Source organism: Danio rerio, chromosome 25 (genome assembly GCF_052040795.2).
Source record: "Danio rerio strain M-AB ecotype USA chromosome 25, GRCz13ab, whole genome shotgun sequence".
NCBI classification, from domain to species: Eukaryota; Metazoa; Chordata; class Actinopteri; order Cypriniformes; family Danionidae; genus Danio; species Danio rerio.
Window position 1 is genome coordinate 2,244,979 of NC_141045.1, and position 19,538 is coordinate 2,264,516.

General features: G+C 37.6%; 1 protein-coding gene across 6 annotated transcripts in view; it reads left to right on the forward strand.

The window, feature by feature from the left end:
* The first annotated feature begins 1,192 nt into the window (after window positions 1-1,192).
* ppm1h (protein phosphatase, Mg2+/Mn2+ dependent, 1H) overlaps window positions 1,193-19,538 on the forward strand; it is a 36,775-nt gene continuing 18,429 nt past the window's right edge. For 3 of the 6 annotated variants that reach the window (XR_015525849.1, XR_015525852.1, XR_015525851.1), the window contains exons 1-4: window positions 6,587-6,902; window positions 17,656-17,818; window positions 18,344-18,706; window positions 19,159-19,511. Coding sequence is in view for 2 of the 6 variants with exons in the window: in NM_001077455.1 (NP_001070923.1) it covers window positions 6,676-6,902; window positions 17,656-17,818; window positions 18,344-18,706; window positions 19,159-19,271 (866 nt within the window). In the remaining 4 variants the exon portion in view is untranslated. 6 annotated transcript variants of the gene reach the window in all.

Sequence of the window (19,538 nt, forward strand, 5' to 3'; positions counted from 1 at the left end):
TAAGTTATTTTATCAATAAATATTTCAGCATAACTTTCTATAACCCTGCAGGCACAGGACATCAACTTGACATAATATCGATGTTGTACCCCAAAGTTGTAGGGACATTGGATTTTGTTTGTAAATGAAAATCGGGTTGACGTCAGTACCCAACGTCAGGTCAATGTCCAACGTCCAACCTAAAATCAGCCAAATATCAACGTCTTATCATGTTACACCTTGACTATGTATTGACATTACCATTATGACATCTATCAGACGTTGGATTCTGGTCACATAACAACACAACCTAAAATCAACCAAATATCAACGTAATGTGACATTTTTATTGACCGTTAAAATGACATTGTCCCTAGACGCTGGCTAGATATTTAATTTTGGTCACTTGATGTCTTGACTTAAATCTAACCCAATATGTGTGCCTGCTGGGTAATGTAGGCTAGTTATGTTATTGTTTTTTCTTTTCCTATAGCCGATAGGTTTGGATGTGATTTTCCTTATGAATGTTTTTCATTCTTTCATTCATTTTCTTTTCGACTTAGTCCCTTTATTAATCCGAGTTCGCCACAGTGGAATGAACCGGCAACTTATCCAGCGCGTTTTTATGCAGCTAGATGCCCTTCCAGCCGCAACCCAACTCTGGGAAACACCCACACACACTCAATCACACTCATACACTACAGATAGCCTACTCAATTCACCTGTACCACATGTCTTTGGACTGTGGAGAAACCGAATCACCCAGAGGAAACCCATGCGAACGCAGGGAGAACATCAAACTCCACACAGAAATGCCAATTGACCCAGCCAAGGCTCGAACCAGCGACCTTCTTGCTGTGAGGCGACAGCACCTACTGCGCCACGACGTCACCATGAATGTTTTGAAAAAAACATTTACAAAGCCTATTTAAAAGTCAATCATATATTTAAGAATTAAGGATAATATGGGCTGTTCTTCAGCCATACTTTATTTAAATATAATATTTATAACACATTGTTAGGGTCTGCTACAACATACTGTACTATTAACTAAGTAACTGAAATAAAACTGCAGTAGACTATACTTCAAATTTTACTACAGTAAACTTTGGTGTATACTCTATAGTTTTAGAGAATATTATTTGTTTATATTACCAAGTTGTATAATAGTTAAAAAAATACCATTATCAACAATAAATAACTATACTATTTTGTTTTCATATGGCGAAGCGCGTCGTCCATTGCACTGCATATAAACCCCATTTTGTTACGCCACTGGCGGGAAGAACACACTTTTCCACATCGGACGTGACAGAGAGAGCCAGAAAGCAATAAAACTAACAAACGAGCCAAACCGAAACCTAAATCTTGCTCTCAGACCATCTATAAGATCACTATTGAGAGGCAGCACAAGCGTTTGGCACCGGGGAGCTCATAAATCTCCCGGAATCCCCGCTGTTTGGCCTGAGGCGCTGCTGAGAGCAGAAAGCGCGGGAATTAACCGTCTGATTCTGCACGGTTTCGGGTGAGTGTTAAATGAAAGCAGCCTGACCCTGTCAAAACTACACTTTCTCGGCGGTAAGTGGGATGCTGTTGTTGAATAGCGATAATCTTAAATAGTTTTTAATAAATGCTGACATCTAGCGGACACTGTGAGACGTGACGTCCAAAATAACATGCTAACATGCTAGGGGTGCCCAAACCTTGAAGGGCCAAAAACCAAACTTGATTGAGGCTAGTGGGCCGAAGATAAATATAGTTGCCATGGGTAATTGCCTATTTATTTAATAATGTTTCAAAATGACTAGAAAACATTGCTTTATATGAACTAACACAGTATTTTGTTTTATAATGTACTTATTATAGTAAAAACAATACAATCTCATTTATTACAGAATTACAGTAGTCTTTGCCTTGATTTGCACGCCGTTGTCTTGTGCATAGTCCTCTATCTGTCGAATGACAATATTTATATTTATAAAAATCAGAATCATTTACATCATTTGATTCATTCATTCATTTTCTTGTCGGCTTAGTCCCTTATTAATTCAGGGTCGCCACAGTGGAATGAACCGCCAACTTATCCAGCAAGTTTTTACGCAGCGGATGCCCTTCCAGCCGCAAACCAATCTCTGAGAAACATCCACACACACATTCACACACTCATACGCTACAGACAATTTAGCCTACCCAATTCACCTGTACCGCATGTCTTTGGACTGTAGGGGAAACCGGAGCACCCGGCGGTAACCCATGCGAACTCAGGGAGAACATGCAAACTCCACACAGAAACGCCAACTGAGCCGAGGATCGAACCAGCGACCTGGCATCTCTGAGCTAGCATTTGTATTCACGTCAGCCAAATATTACAATTTATTCATGATATATAATGCAGTCGCTTCAAGCTTGTACATGTTTCTTTCCTCCAATCATATGGAGCTTAAACGATGACAAAACAATCTGAATTTAAATTGGGTTAATTTGAATTATTAACTATTAATTTAATCAAACTAAACATTACATGTCTTTAAATTATTTTTTTTAATAATCTCCATAAACACAAAATAATATATTTTGAAGAGTCGTGAATGTCCAAAAAATAGGCTACTATTACAGTATTTAATTATATTCTTCTAAATAACTTTACAAAATATTAGCTGTTGGCATAAAATGTTTCATTTACATTTTTACTGAAAAAATTATCCCAATTTTGGGTTTGTCCCTATGATAATAATAATTATAATATTAATAAAGTTAATTGCAATTTATTTTATCATTCAGGCATTTTTCTGCAGAAACATCTTTATTTTATTTAGGCTTTCTTACAATTTTTACTTGATTTCTTCCAATTACTACATGCAATTGTGAGTAAACATTTCAGAACTCTGCCTTTTTAAACTTAATTACAATTAAAATTTGTAAATAATGTTTTTATTTTTAAGTTATACTTTATTTTTTTAAATATTGACATTTTATATTTCGTGTTTTACAATTTTATTGTAAACTTTTAGTTTTATAAAATCCTTTTTTTATATATATATATATCAAAAAAGATAAAATAAAAAAGAGCAGAATTGTCCCAATTGTGAAATAAAAAAATTAAAACAACTTTTTATATCATATTTCTGACCTTTTTCCTAGGATTTTTTCAATTTCTGGTAACTTACACTTTTTTTCGATATAAACTCAAACAACCTTTTTTAAAATAAGCTCTTTTCTTCAATTGCGGTTATTATGTATATATATATATATATATATATATATATATATATATACATATAAATATAAATACATGTATATATATATATATATATATATATATATATATATATATATATATATATATATATATATATATATAAAATAAAAATAAATAAACCACAAAATGCAGAAGCATTAAAACTGTGTTGTATAATACTAAACAAATACCTTAAAATACAAATACAAAATAAAATATAATACAAAAAGCAGCTAAAATACAATAGTAAATAGTAAATAATAATACATAATCAGGGGCGTCACGCTGGTGCAGTGGGTAGCACAATCGCCTCACAGCAAGGTCGCTGGCTCGAGCCTCGGATGGACCAGTTGGCGTTTCTGTGTGAAGTTTGCATGTTCTCCTTGTGTTGGCATGGGTTTCCTCTGGGTGCTCCGGTTTCACAGTCTAAACACATGCTGTATAGCTGAATTGGGTAGTGTATGAGTGTGAATAAGTGTGTATGGATGTTTTCCAGTGTTGGGTTGCAGTTGGAAGGGCATCCGCTGTATAAAACATATGCTGGATAAGTCGGCGGTTCATTCCGCTGTGGTGACCCCAGATTAATAAAGGGACTAAGCCGAAAAGATAATGAATGAATGAATGAATGAGTAATTAATTAAATGGCTAAAATAATTGTAAGGTTATAACTCACCTGAAGTCTCAATATAAGCTGCCATGCCACTTTTACATACCAGAATAATCTCAATATCGTACGATTCTTGTTGACCTTTTTTAAAAGGCATATGGTTTTGACAGCGCTAATCTACATATATTGAAGAGTTCCTTTATCTGTGTTGTCATAGATGGATTACAGGCTGATTGGTGATTCACGTTAGACAGATAGCAGCTTTAACAGATGGCATTTATGTCCAGTGATTCTGCACAAATCTCATAATCCTCCCGGGATTATAGAAACAGTTGTTGAGTGTGATGTTGTTTGAACAGGCCATATTGAAAACACAACATTAAATCTGCTCAAGCTGGACAGATTAGGCCGGAAACACTGGCAGCGTCAGAACAATAACACAAACTTTTACAGGTCTCAGTTTATTACAACAATCTGGGTCATTTCATTGACATTTCATACAATTGTTTGTAGCACTTTATTTTGCAGCCCAGTTCTATACACTCTAAGTAAAAATTATGGGTTGTGTTAACCCAGTGGACAAAATATCATTTCAGTGTAATTTAGAAAATAAAAACCAACATTGAGTTTGTCCATATTTGGTGTACGCTTGTCATATATCCAGCGTTGGGTTAAAATAATCTATCATTATATTTTACAGTGTATGTATATATTCATTCATTTTTCTTCAGCTTAGTCTTTTATTTATCCAGGGTTGCCACAGAGGAATGAACTGCCAACTATTCCAGCATATGTTTTACACAGCGTATACCATTCATATACAGTATGTGTTATTTACAACAATAAACCAGTGCTTTCTTGGTTAAGTAAATTCATAAGTGCAAGAAAGCAAACATAAATGGCATATTTATATAGTATACTGTAAAAATAAAGCCCACCCAAACATTGTTTAAATATTAAATAGTTAGCAAATCAAAAGTAGTTCCAACTTTTTCATACAATATTTATTTACATTTTATTTTAGTGATTTTGTTTACTTATTGATATTACTGATTGGTGAAAGGGGTGGTTCTTTTTTTCTCAAAATATGGACCATTTTGCAATTATAAACTTCATTTACTATTTAATTATGAGATTTAAATACATTTTAGGCACTATTTTTGTCAGATGGTCATCATAACCACACTTTTGTACCAAAAATATTTTCTAAATATTTAGAATAAGAAAATATGAAAAATACTTATTTTTAAAATACAAATTTATTGCGTCATATATCATTAGAAAAAAATTATATATATATATATATATATATATATATATATATATATATATATATATATATATATATATATATATATGAATCCGTTTTAAATTTGACCATTTGAATAAAAATAAGGATAATGAAGTAGATAGAGCGTTACAATTTTACTTGCCTCTCTTGTAAAAAAAAAATGTGCATTTGAAAATAACCACAATAGCCAAATTAATATTCAAATTCATTTTAATAAGGGCTGCCTTTGATGTTTTACACAGTTTTATAGTTTTTTTTTTTTCATTTTAAAAACAATACAGTAGCGAAGGATGACTTTACTTCACATCATATTGTTTTACATCGTATACATCGTATGTTTTTTAGCAGATGTTGGACAATGAAAAATAATTGTATGAATTGGCTAAAACTGATTAGCTGAAGTCATGACTTCCACTTGGTCTTAAAGCCTTTTTAATGGATTACTTCTTTCAAACCCTCCAAACCCATATATATAAGTTGAATTAAGTATATATATAGCTATATATTATAACCAAGTATTATAACTTATTTTTCCCCAATTTCTGTGTAACTGAGAGAAGATTTTTTCAACACATTTCTAATCATAATAGTTTTAATAACTCATCTCTAATCACTGATTTATTTTATCTTTGCCATGATGACAGTAAATAATATTAGACTAGATATTCTTCAAGATACTAGTGTTCAGCTTAAAGTGGCATTTAAAGGCTTAACTAGGTTAATTAGGATAACTAGGCAGGTTAGGGTAATTAAGCAAGTTATTGTGTAAGGATGGTTTGTTATATAGACAGTCAATATATATATATATATATATATATATATATATATATATATATATATATATATATATATATATATATATATATAATGTTGTTATATTTATAATATTTCTACTCATTTTTACAGTATACATATTAATAATTAGCCTGTAACATTATATACTGTATAATGTTAACAATGTATATATATTGTGTAACATTTGCACAATTCATTATTGCACTCTTTAAAAAAAATGCTGGGTTGTTGTGACAGACTTTGGGTAAAATATAGACAAATGCAACCATTGGGTTAGAAAAAAGCGTTGTTTAAATAGAATTGTGTGTCTATATATATATATTTATAATGTTTTAATAATCAGATATGTCCTTATTTGGCCTACAACAACCCATTTTAGCAGTGTATATGTATAACTATAACAAGTGTAACAGACTCACTCAATTTGTATCGTTTTATTACATTTATTTACATTTTATTTGAAGGAAAAATGCAGCGCTAAAAATAAATTAGCCTACGACTGAGATTGATCTGGTAAAATTGCGCTTCCAGTAAACAGGAGTTCAGGAATGTGCAGGAACCACACGTTTAACACGTAAATAATGCGATAAGCGAACGAGGAATGTAAACAGCTTGAGAGGGTCAGAGTCGCCGGAGTGACCCAGTGACCCGCGCAGGACTGTCACGTGATGACGTCACACGGCGTGCAGTTCCGCTTGAAGTGCAGTGAAGGTGCGCTGCGGGTCTGAGCACCATCACACCTTCATCTTCATCATCTTCTTCATCATGATGACACGCGTGCGGTCCGCGGTCTCCAGCATCATCGGCGGCATCATGGCCTCCGGTACCGGCGCGCACGACAGCCACCCGGACCTGCCGCTCCGCTTCCCGTACAGCAGGCCGGATTTCCTCGCGCTGTCGCCGGATGAGGTGGAGTGCTCGGCGGACCACATCTCCAGACCCATCCTCATCCTCAAGGAGATGAAGCTGCCCTGGGCCACCGGTTACGCGGAGTGAGTAGCCCGTGAACGCGCGCCGGTGTTTCCCCATTAGCACTTGTGTTTCTCATGATGATCATATGAGTAGTAGAAAATGAAAGATCCATGACAGGCATCCATGCTTTCGCTTCCATGCAGATTTAGCAGGGCGCATGCGCGTATTTTGCGCATTAAATCATAACCGCGCTGTAATTGTTGATCGATAGAGGACGAACGCATAGCAGAGATTCTGAAGTGATTTCTGAGTGAGTGAGTGAGTTTATGTTTGACATCGAAAAACTGGAGCTCATGGTGTGTGTGTGTGTGTGTGTGTGAGACGTGATTTTAGCCAGTGTGTGTTGTATTGATATGTAGCTTTACTTTCAATCTCAGAATCTGTACTCAGAATGTAAATATAATGGTATAAAGTGCAGCTTATGTCAATGTGACAGACAGAGATGACCAATAATAAAACACTGACCTAATTCACATTGCTGAACACGAGTTTAAGTATGATATACTTATTATTTAATGCTTATTTGAATTTTGTATTGATTTATAGTAGATTTTACAGCAGTTTTAGTATAATTATGGTGTAGAACTTTGAGTTATTGTGGTAAATATTTGCTTTGTTTTGTGGTTGAAGAATTAGTTGTTTTAAATGAAGCTATTTTTCAGTTAGTAGGGAGACATCATTTTAATATTTATGTTTTAGATATACAACTATAATTTTATTTACATTTATTATTATAATTTATCAGTAACAGCAATGCAAATTACTTTACTTTAAAACTTTACTATAAACTCAAATGAGTTCCAGCCATTGACTATAGAACATATTCTTTGTTCCTACTTATTAGATAAAAGATTCTTCAAATTATTCAGAATATCTTGTTTTGTGTTCAACTCATAAACGTTTAAAATCACTTAAATGTCAGTAAACGCTGAGGAAATTTTTGGGTGAACTGTCCCTTTTAATTAAGAAATATAATTACATATATTGTAGTCAACATGAAATATTCTGGATCATCCCCAATTATTTATGCACTTCTTACTGACTACTTCTCATATATTTACTGCAGTGCTCAAATGATAACCTGATAAATGCACCGAGGCTGTTGGTTTGCTCAGTTCCCGTCCTGCTGTAGGTGTAGAGAAGTGCGATTCAGGGAAGCGGCTCTCAGATGATGATCACATGACCAGGCTGAGCTCTAATAAATGCATTATTCTCTGGTCATGCTCCTCATGTTGATGTTTAACTGGAGTCTATCATTAACCAGAGCAAATGACCTCAGACAAACAGGAGCCAATGTATATGCATTTTACATTTGCTCTGTCAATCTCTCTGTGTTTAGATCTATCTATCTATCTATCTATCTATCTATCTATCTATCTATCTATCTATCTATCTATCTATCTATCTATCTATCTATCTATCTATCTATCTATCTATCTATCTATCTGTGTCTGTCTGTCTGTCTGTCTGTCTGTCTGTCTATCTGTCTGTCTATCTATCTATCTATCTATCTATCTATCTATCTATCTATCTATCTATCTATCTATCTATCTATCTATCTATCTATCTGTCTATCTATCTATCTATCTGTCTGTCTGTCTGTCTGTCTGTCAAAATATCTGTCTGTCTGTCTGTCGGTCGGTCAAAATATCTGTCTGTCTGTCTGTCGGTCGGTCAGTCTATCAGTCTGTCTGTTTGTCTCCGTCTACATTGGTGTGGAAGTGTAGTATTAATTAAAAGTCTAATTTAAATATTAGTAAAAGATAACACAAGCAGACGTTAAGTGAAGCATAGCAACAACCAAAGCTGTATGAGAATGATTAGAAAAATAAAACAAAATACAAAACTACAAAAAACTTAATTACCCTGTGTGAAAAAGTGTTTGCCCCCTAAACCCTATAACTGTTTGGGCCACCCTTAGCAGCAGCAACTGCAATAAAGTGTTTTCGATAACTTGCAATGAGGCTCCTACAGTGCTGTGGAGGAGTTTTTTCCCACTCATCATTGCAGAATTATTGTAATGCGAGCAAACTGGAGAGTTTTTCCAAGCATGAACTGCCTTTTTGCCACAGCATCTCAATTGGATTCAGGTCAGGACTTTGACTAGGCCACTCCAAAATCCTCATTTTGTTTTTTCAGCTATTCAAATATTTCTGGTGTGCTTTGAGTCATTGTCCTGCTGTAAATCCCAAGTTGGCTTCAGCTTGAGGTCACTAACCGATGCCCGGATATTTTCCTTCAGGATATTTTAGTACAGAGCAGAATTCATGGTTCCGTTTATCACAGCAAAACAGCCCCAGACTATCACACTACCAACAACCACATTTTACTGTTGTATGATGTTCTTTTTCTGAAATGCTGTGTTACTTTTACACCACACATAACGCGACACACTCCTACCAAAAAGTTCAACTTTTGTCTCGTCAGTAGGGTTGGGTATCAAAACCCAGTGCCATTATCGCTCGTCACTTCAGGAGGAGGCGTGAATTAATTTAGCTAAACTGCGACATGGTCATCTTGCTGAAATATTACCAACGATCCATCAGGTAATGTTTTCCCCCCCTCTCTCTCTCTCTCTCTGTTGGTAAAGCGCTGTCAACAAATATTTTTCCTCCATATGCCATAATGCACAGCGCATCGGCCTATGGCAGCTGAATTAGTTCAAAACGTGCAGTACTTTCTGCGGTTGGACCTGTTTTAGTACGGATCATATTCTTACCACAAACGAACCGCTCCAGGGTTCGTTTGAAAGCGTACCGAGACCACCTCTTCAAGCAGGTCTCGGTACACTTATTTTTGGTGCGCAATCAAGTACGATTGCTGCATTCTCACCTGCCCAAACGAACCGTACCAAAAGGGGAAACGAACTCTAGTGCGATTCAACCGAACTAAATAAGGCAGGTGTGAAAGCACCCTAAGAGTCTAGACTACTATGTCAACAGTGATTTTTGATTACCTTAAAGGACCACAGACACCTGCATTGCAAAATAGTTTTTTCCTTCCATTTAACGTGCGGTATCAAATTCCATTAAAAGAGCACTCTTCCACCAGTCCTTACTTAATGCTCGCATCAAATACATGTTTGTCATGGGAGCATGAATTGAAATGTTCCTGAATGAAAGTGAAACTGCCGCTAAAGTGAAAACATTAAAAATGAAATACCTGAAATGACATAAAACTCTTGAGGAAACATGGATCGCATGATGATGCAATGACAGTAATCGCTCTATGTACTATAACATGTAAGACAGGATCATAAAAGGAACATTTAAAAAGCAACTCATGTAAACATCTTGATCATATTACTGTCTTATTCAGATTCTGGCAAATCATTAGATTACTGATAACCATGTAAACATAGTCACAACCCAAGAAAAAAATGAGTTCAGTATTCTGATGACAGCCTTTCCACAGGTTAGTAGTAAGCTAATGTAATTCCATAATGCAAATCGTAAATTGATGCTAACCAACAAATGATCAAAGGCAATATATTATTGTAATTTAAATGTATAAAATATGATTTGATGTTTACTTTAAACTTTAATTATATTGTTCTATTAAAAAGATTTTTTTTTAAAGATTTTGTCAAATAAAAGGTTTTTCTAGAGTCATCCACCATTATTTTGTGGCTAAAAAGTATCTGTTCAGGCACCGTTTTGGCACCGGTATCGAAATAACCCCAAATGATACCCAACTCTACTCATCAGTGCACAGATTATTTTCCCAAAACTAAGGGTTTTCTGGCAAAACTAAGGGTGCTTTCACACCTGTGAATCAATTCAGTTGTTCCGAAACAGAGATTTCAATTGTTGCATTGTTGCTCTTTGCTCTTGGAGCGGTTCGCTTTCACACTGCAAAGTTTCTAATCGGACCAAAAGAGCTAAAACAAGTCACGTGCGAGTAAACTCTCCTCACATTGGTCAGCTGTCAGGGTTTATTTTGCAGAGTCCCGCTCAGCTGTCAGGTGGTGGTTTGGTGGTGTTTGACAGGGTGCGCGCGCACGACGTGTCTGAAGAGAGAAGCGGTGGGGAGGGGTGAGAAGGGTGCGCGACGATGCCTATTTGAGGACCGGGAGGGAGACACGAGATTACCGGGAGATCATCACTCGTTTGCGGGCATCCGGAGACTCGCGAAACTTCCCGCCCTACTCATAATTCTCTCTTTATATAGCCGTAAGCCTATTACATATCCATAAAACACTGTGATATAACTGCGCTCAGATCGTTTTCTCACTGCAATCGAACCGCTCCAGGGTTCGTTTCAATCGAGCCGAGACCGCCTCATTCAAGCGATCTCGGAGCGATTACTTTGGCGCGGAACAGAGCGCGATTGCCCTGTTCACATATGCCAAACGAACCGCGCTAACTGGGCAAACGAGACACGTTCTGAAACAAAAGTGTAGGTGTGAAAGCACCCTGAGATTAGCTTTTATGTTCTGCCACGCAAACCATTTTCGCTCCGTCTCTATCTTACGGAGGAGTCATGAACACTGAACTTAACTGAGGAAAGTGAGGCCTGCATTTATTTGGATGTTGTTGTGGGGCCTTTTGTAACTTTTGGATAAATTGACGCTGTGCTTTTGGGGTAATTTTGCTTCTCTACTTCTCTGTGCTTTTGTCATTTGTAGGTAATGGCTCTCACTGTTGTTAGCTGCCTTCCCAAAGCTTTAGAAGTTACTTTAAAAACCTTTTCTAGACAGGCAGATCTCAGTTATATTCGTTCTCATTTGTTTTTGAATTTCTTTAGACCTCAGCTTGATGTCTTGCTTTTGAGGATCTTTTGGTCTACTTCACTTTGTCAGGCAGGTCCAATTTAAGTGATTTTTGATTGCATATCAGGCCTTGGTGTGGCTAGAGAAACTCAGGTCTGATAAAGCAAAGTTAAGTTATGTTTTGGGGTGACACGGTGGAGCCGTGGGTAGTGCTGTCGCCTCACAGAAGGAAGGTCGCTGGTTTGAGTCCCGGCTGAGTCAGTTGGTATTTCTGTGTGGAGTTTGCATGTTCTCCCCATGTTCGCATGGGTTTCCTGTGGGTGCACCCGTTTCCCCCACAGCTAAATTCATGCACTGTAGGTAAATTGGGTAAGCTAAATTGTCTAGCAATGTTTCTTAACTGGTGGGGGAACATGTTCAGTGGGTCGTGGAGTGTGTGGTCAAAAAAAATAAACAAAAGTTAAATTTTTTACTTATTTTGCTTATACTGGACTTTAATTTTGAAATGCGTGCTTGACAACCCTACCGTTTGACATGTGAAATTTAATTTAATTATTGCAACAAATATGTCGAAGCTCAAGTACGACCCCGAATATGTAAAGTATGGATAAATACAGTGGCGTAGCGCAAAATGCGGAGGCCCCCCTGCAGGGATCGCTGATGGGGCCCCCTGATGAAGAGGGGGGGGGATACGTCATACGCCAATTTGCATATCCCTGACGTCATCACGTTTTACCGTTTCTGTTTGTTTAACAGCCTATGGTTAATAAAGGGGTATTTATAATTGCACTTTATATAAGCATGTTTATTTAACTAAATTTATTGCTGTTTGAATACAGTATGTCATTATAGATGTGTAGTGAATGTGCAGTAATCTCTCATATGTAATAAACTCAGACAAATTCAGAAACTGTCACTAAAATATCTGTGATTGTGAACAAGAATAAACGGTCCAATTAAATTGTTAAAATAAAGTAGAAGTAGATCGGTTTGACTGTACAAGGGAAATACCTTCACACTGCCTGTGCTAAATCATTTGTCGTCGGTACGCAGAGGGGTGATCTGCTCTCGGGCTGCAGGTGGAAGAGGCTGCTGTAGAGGACTGACTGGGCCGCCTGTCAGTGCTGTGAGGCGGGGGAGGGGCCGGCGGCATCACACGCAGCTCGTTGAGAAGAGTAGGGACGGTACAGTATGGACAAATGACAGTCTAAAAAAATCTCCAATAACACACAAAAAAGTCGCTAGATTTGTCGTTAGGGGGGTCTGAAAAGTCGCTAAATCTAGTAACAAAGTCGCTAAGTTGGCAACATTGGCGGCAAGCAATCAGAATGAAGTAGTCCACCGCTTGAGAGGTGTTCAGAGAACACAGACGTGTGAACTTTGGTTCCGACCACAGTTGTTCCCAAGAGTTTGATTATTGCGGTTGCCGGTGGATTTTCAATCATTGAAAATCGCGACGACGCGGGGCCCCCTAATCACGCGGGCCCTCCCCGCGGTGCGTGCCCTGCGGGCCCGTCCGCTACGCCACTGGATAAATATATTGACGACAAAAAAGACTTAAAGCCTCAGTGTAATATGTAGTGAGGTGCTTTCACAAGAGAGCATAAAACCTTCTAAATTAAAACAACATTTAAGAACCAGAAAACATGTTTTATTAACAGTTTGTTATTAACAGTATTTGTCGTTTTTACTTTGTAATATTTCTATAATTTGATCCATTTTGTTAAATGACAGCAATAAAGTAGTGTTTATTTGTACGTCTTGGTGATTTTCTTATGATGTATCTGTCACTACTTGTTTATGTTAACAAATAAGTGCAAATTAAGTATAACTCCTAAAATTGTATTATAGTTCCTAAAAATTTGGCTCGCGGCTCAATGACCATGTAAAAATGTGGGTCCCATGGCCAAACCAGTTGAGATCCCCTGGTCTGTAATATATGTGTGTATGTCCTGGTCCTCCAGGTTGGGGATTGAGCGTTGGGCTAACAACTCACCTCATAAAAATCAGATGTTACGAATCACCAATATGGTGCGGCTAAAAATCAACTTTGATATAAATGGCCCTGGGAGGAAGTAAATTAAGTTTTAACAGGAGGGCAAACACTTTTTGACACAGGGCTATGTGTTGATCCATTAGTCTGTCTATAGTATGTTTCCATCCACCTGTTTTATGCACGTTTTGGAATATCACATAACAAAATTCTCATTGTAAATGCCAAGACGCACATCAAGTTTGGAAATGCGCATTGAAAATTATGGTGACAACTGGGTAAGTAGGGTTGTAACAATATACCGGTATGACGGTTTACCACGATTTGAACGTGCACGATTATCATACCATGAACAATTGCATATTAACGGTTTTAACCCTTAAAGACCGAGACAGCCGCCCGCGGCTAAAAATAAGTATTGCTCTAAAATGTTTAATAACTTTTGATCCGCTGATCCGATTCATACAATTCAAAGATTGGCATAAAGAAGAGAGTCTCAGCTTTCCAGTGCTGTATCACATAACATTAGCGGACTTTCAGAGGCTCCGGAATCAGTGCGGTTACGTCATCAAAATTTGACAACGCTGATTTGACAAAGAAACGCTCGTCACTGTGTCTCCGGACAAACCAGACACGATACATTGATGCATTGTCCCTCCTCCATGCCCAGATTGGTTCAAACTCGTTATATCACAACCAATAAGCATAGGTTTCACTTTTGTTTGTGGACCAACACTAAGCTTTTTGAACAACACGGAATGAGAGATAGGCATACATTTATACGCGGCTAAATAAAACGCAAAAAAAAAAGTTTTGCATGAAATAATTCTCATACTAAGTACTTTTGCATGCACATCAGCACAGAAACATGACAAAACAGTGACACAGCAAAGACGAACTGCAGCTCTTGCTGTTTTCAAAAGACACAAATGAAGGTGCAGCTGTTTGTCTGCATTGCAGACAACCATATCCAAATCCATATCCACAGACAACCATATCCATGCTGGCACATAAAACCTAAGGATGTTCCATATTGAATCTAGTTTCGTTATGTAACTATTTATAGTATAGTAAATATTTATATCTATTTTTTACTGAGGATTTGCACCATGTTTATTTGGACTTTGACACATTATTTATTATTTTCTTATTTTTTTATTTGTTCATTGTACAAGTGGACACATTCTCTCACCTCAGCGGTCAAGATTAAGTCCTGAAAATCTCAACATGCTTACATTTCTTCATCACAACCTAGACTGAAAAAAACAACGCTTTAAATACATGTTTACAGCCATAAACTTGGTATTGCACTTTTGGTCTCCCATTTATCGTGCTTATAAGGAAGGACAGTTTAAGTTTATTTTTGTCTAATCTTAAAAGACCCTGCTTGTTTATTCCTTCTAATTTAATTTATTAAAATGGGAGATTTTTCAGTTTATTTTTATAAAAGACTTCTATAGTTCTATTAAAATGGTTCTTTCAAAAGTTTGTTGAAATAAAACCTTTGTTTAGTCAGAAAACGTGTTCTTATTCTTTTCAGGGTCTTTGCTATGAGAATTACTATTTAATACCGTATACCGCGAAACCGTCAAACCGTGGTATTGTTTTAGACGATTATCATACCGTTAAAAATTCATACCGTTACAACCCTATGGGTAAGATAAACTTTTAATCCGTAAAGAAACAATTAGCATAATCTATGATGCAAACTCACCAAAAGCCACCACATTGTGTTTTGTCTTTGTATTCTGAAGAGCAACTCATTTATTAGAGAAGTAAATACTGTAGACCACATTGACTTCTCCTACCGCACAAAACCACATTTCTCTGTCTGATATTTGATCCAGTTTATCAGGAAGTGAGCTTTTTGTTCTCCTTTGTTTCTCATTGGATGGAAATGTTGCCTTATTTGCAAACTTTTAATGCAAAATTCCTGTCTAATTCACATCTTTGGATTGAAACATGGCTAATGATCCACTAAACATTTACCACAATTCCACAGAGAGAGTCAAACGGCATCAGTCATTCATATGTGTATGTTTTTATAACACCAAAATCTGATTGGCTGGCAGAAATGAGGCTGAATCCAGGCACCGATTAATCTCCAGCAGTTTGAGTGTGACGTCTCAGATGTTCCCGCTCGATGACACGAGTCTTTTCTCAGGACTCTGTGGACTGTATAAACCCCATTTGAGCATCATGAACAAATGAGGATGCGGAAAGCGCTTCCGTGGAAACGCTGGCCTGATGGGGGCAATTATGTGATCGTCATGCTGTCTTGAGCTCTTCTGACTCGCTCTCTGACTCATATAAATGGATAATGGTGCTTGCGCATTATCTACAGGCATTCAGCAGGTTTAAATGCTGCCAGAGGAGATCCGAGACCTAAAGAGGCAAAGTGTAGCATCTACGCAAACACTAAAACTGAACAAATTGAGAATTAAAGAGCACCTATTATGCAAAAATCACTTTTTCAAGGGGTTTAAACACAGTTTTGTGTCAGCAGTGTGTGATTATATCCAGCTTCTAATGATATTAACCCTATTTTATTACAATCAGACTTAATAAAAACAGATAAAAATCTCCCTTTGTACGTGTCATCAGAGGGGAAAAGCTCCGCCCACTAGTGCCCATCTCTCCCTCATTAGCATAAACAGCAGCTCTGAGTGAGAAGCAGCCGTCTGTCCATTAGCCATCAGAGTAATTGAGCTGCTGAAGATAATGGGCTCTATTTTGACGGTCCATGCGCAGAACGCAAAACGCAGGGCGCAAACGCTTTCAGGGCGTGTCAGAACGCATTTTTGCTAATTAACGGACGGGAAAATCTGCTTTGCGCCGTGGCGCATGGTCTAAAAGGGTTGAGTTTATTTTCTTAATGAGTTATAGGTGTGTTTTGAGAATAAACCAATCAGAGTCTCATCTCCCATTCCCTTTAAGAGCCAGCTGCGTCACGCCAAGAGCGCATTCGCTATTTACAGGACGCAACGTAAGTCTAAGTGGAAAAAATTAGCATTTCACAAGCAAACAGTTCACAGTTAAAACTGTTAAACAGAGCATCTACTGCGTGAGAATGAGAGATAATGGATTTACTTTCACTTTCGCTCTTGGATAGGGAAACCTTTACACACAGACATCTATTAGCCTATAAATAAAATAGCGCAAATATTCGTTTTAAAACTATTTCTAAATTCAGTTCTAATTTCCAGCAAACGAATAAATGAACAATAATAACAAAATGAGCTCAAAAACCTGAGTGATATCCTAAAACACATGCTGTGCCCCATATGATCTAAAACCTGACCGGTGGGCAAATCTAAGCTTGTTTTTAATAAAACAAATATAAATATGGATATAATAAATAATACTGCTAATAATAATCACATTATACAAAAGCAAATTGTTATGAATGAACTGAAAAAGCCTCCCGAGATGAAGAAGACATAAAAGCAGTGATTTTTCATATTTATGTCGGCTAGAAAATAATATGTTTTGTAATATTTTAATCCTTTATATTTATATTCTATATCTATTCTTATTATATCCTATATATATCCTTAATATTTACATTTTTTCATATGTAAAGATATTTGCCTATTGCTCTCTTGTGTGTATTAAGCAGTGTGTAAGCGAGGCACAACTCTGCGCTGGAGTTTAGACCGGGTTTGTTTTGGTCTAATGAAAAATCTATTATAGTTTCTCAAAATATCAACACACCAGCGGTCCGCCTCAGAACGCCTCCCTTTTTAGAGCAGAACGCCTATGAGCGCACAAATAAGCGCTGATGCATTTGCTATTTAAACAGCGTAGCGCAACGCCTCAAAACCACTCTTGCGCCAAGCTGAAACTACCAAAAGACTATTGCGCTGTGTTTTGCGCCACATTGTGTCGGGTGTATGATTGGGCCCTATGTCAGCATAGACTAAGAGGATTATATATGTGGAGTTTTAGACTTTTGGTCTAGTAAAAGATGCATAAAAGTTCCCCTTTAAGTAAGAATTATAATGTAAAACTCGTTTTGTCTTTTATATTGTGATATTGTGTATAGATATGATGTCCTGTGTGTCTTCAGGGTGATCAACGCTGGTAAAAGTGCTCTGAATGAGGATCAGGCCTGCTGTGAGGTGGTGGAGCTCAGGAAAAGACCTGCAGATCCGTCCAGCGTCAGCTACACTCCGAGCCGGAGACGCTCTTCGCTGCCCAGCGGAGACGTGCTGGACACCATCCACAACCCTGTGAGCAAATCTAGTCAATTTCTGTGCATATTTTTTTTCCTCAATTGCTATTTAATGAAGTGAAGATTATTTCAACATATTTCTAAGAATAGTTTTAATAACTCATCACTGATAACTGATTTATTTTCTCTTTGTCATGATGAGAGTGAATAATATTAGGCTAGATATTCGTCAAGACACTAGTGTTTAACTTAAAGTGACATTTAAAGGCTTCACTAGGGTAATTAGGGTAAAGTTAGGGTAATTAGGCAAGTCATTGTATAACAGTGGTTAGTTCTGGAGACAATCCAAAACTAATATTGCCTAAGGGGGCTAATAATATTGACCTTAAAATGGCTTGAAATAAATTTAAAAAGCTTTTATTCTAGCCCGAAATAAAACAATTAAGACTTTCTCCAGAAGAAAAAATATTATAGGAAATACTGTGAAAAATTCCTGAATCTGTTCAACATCATTGGGGAAATATCTGAAAAAAATCAACCGGAGGGTGAATAATGCTGACTTCATATGTATAAATGTGTGCAGGAGGTGAAGGAGCTGGACTTCCACTACTGGGCTCTGTTCGATGGCCACGGCGGCTCCGGAGCTGCAGTGTTCGCTGCCAAATTCCTGCACCTGCACATAGAGGAGCAGCTGCAAGAGGTGCTGGAGATCCTGCAGGACCCGGGTCTGCAGCCGCCCACGTGTCTGGGCGAGGAGAGTCCCAACCCGCAGCTGCACGCATCTGCCAGTGGCTCCCAGCGGGGCCTGTCCAGAGCTGCGTCACTCCGGGGGGCCGCCGGGGCTCCGGGCTCCCCAAACACCATGGCCCCGCGCTTCTTCATGGAGAAGAAGATCAAGCAGGAGAGTCTGGTGGTGGGAGCCATAGAGAACGCATTCAAAGAGATGGTGAGGGGTTAACAAAGAGATGGGTCTGGAACTGTAGTAGCTCCTGTGGCCACTGGAGGGAAGCAAAGAGCTGCGTTTCAGAAAACAATGCCGTCATTTAGGCTGCGTTTACACTGCATGGCTCAAGTGACTCCGTTCTGATTTTTTTCTTCCATGTGGCACAGATCAGATCTGGCCCATGCAGGAAAAAATCACATGGATTCCGATTCACTTGAATCAGATTCAGGCTTAGTTCATATGTCGAAGTTTATCAGACGTGTACATGTTCATATTTATTCATTTTTACTGTAACGTTTATTTCCGTTGAGCACAAGAGACTGTATTATACTCACATGGCCACTAGAAGGCAGGCAGATCTCTGATATGAATACTGCATTATTATGAATGACTGCACTGATTTTCAAAAGCCTGTGTTGCTCATTTATTTTTGTTCTCTGTGTGTTTGATATCAGGACGCTCATATTGCTCGAGAGAGGTGTGTGTACTCCATCTCTGGAGGATGCACTGCTCTCGCCGTCATGTTTTTACTGGGGAAACTGTACGTGGCCAACGCTGGTGACAGCAGGTGAGACTCTACATTAAAGAGACTGAAGACAATGTGAAACTTTTTCAGTATTGATCATCAGAAATGTTTCTAGGCCATCAAATCATTAGAGTCATTGGACACTGAAGACTGGAGTAATGATGCTGAAATTACACCTTTGAAGACCAGGGATACATTTTGTTTTGGTTAGCTTTATCAGCAGATGGAGCTATTGACTAGTTTTTAATTGCTAATTTTAACAGCAGATGGCGCTCTAGGCTAGTGTTTAACAGCAGATATCACTCTAGG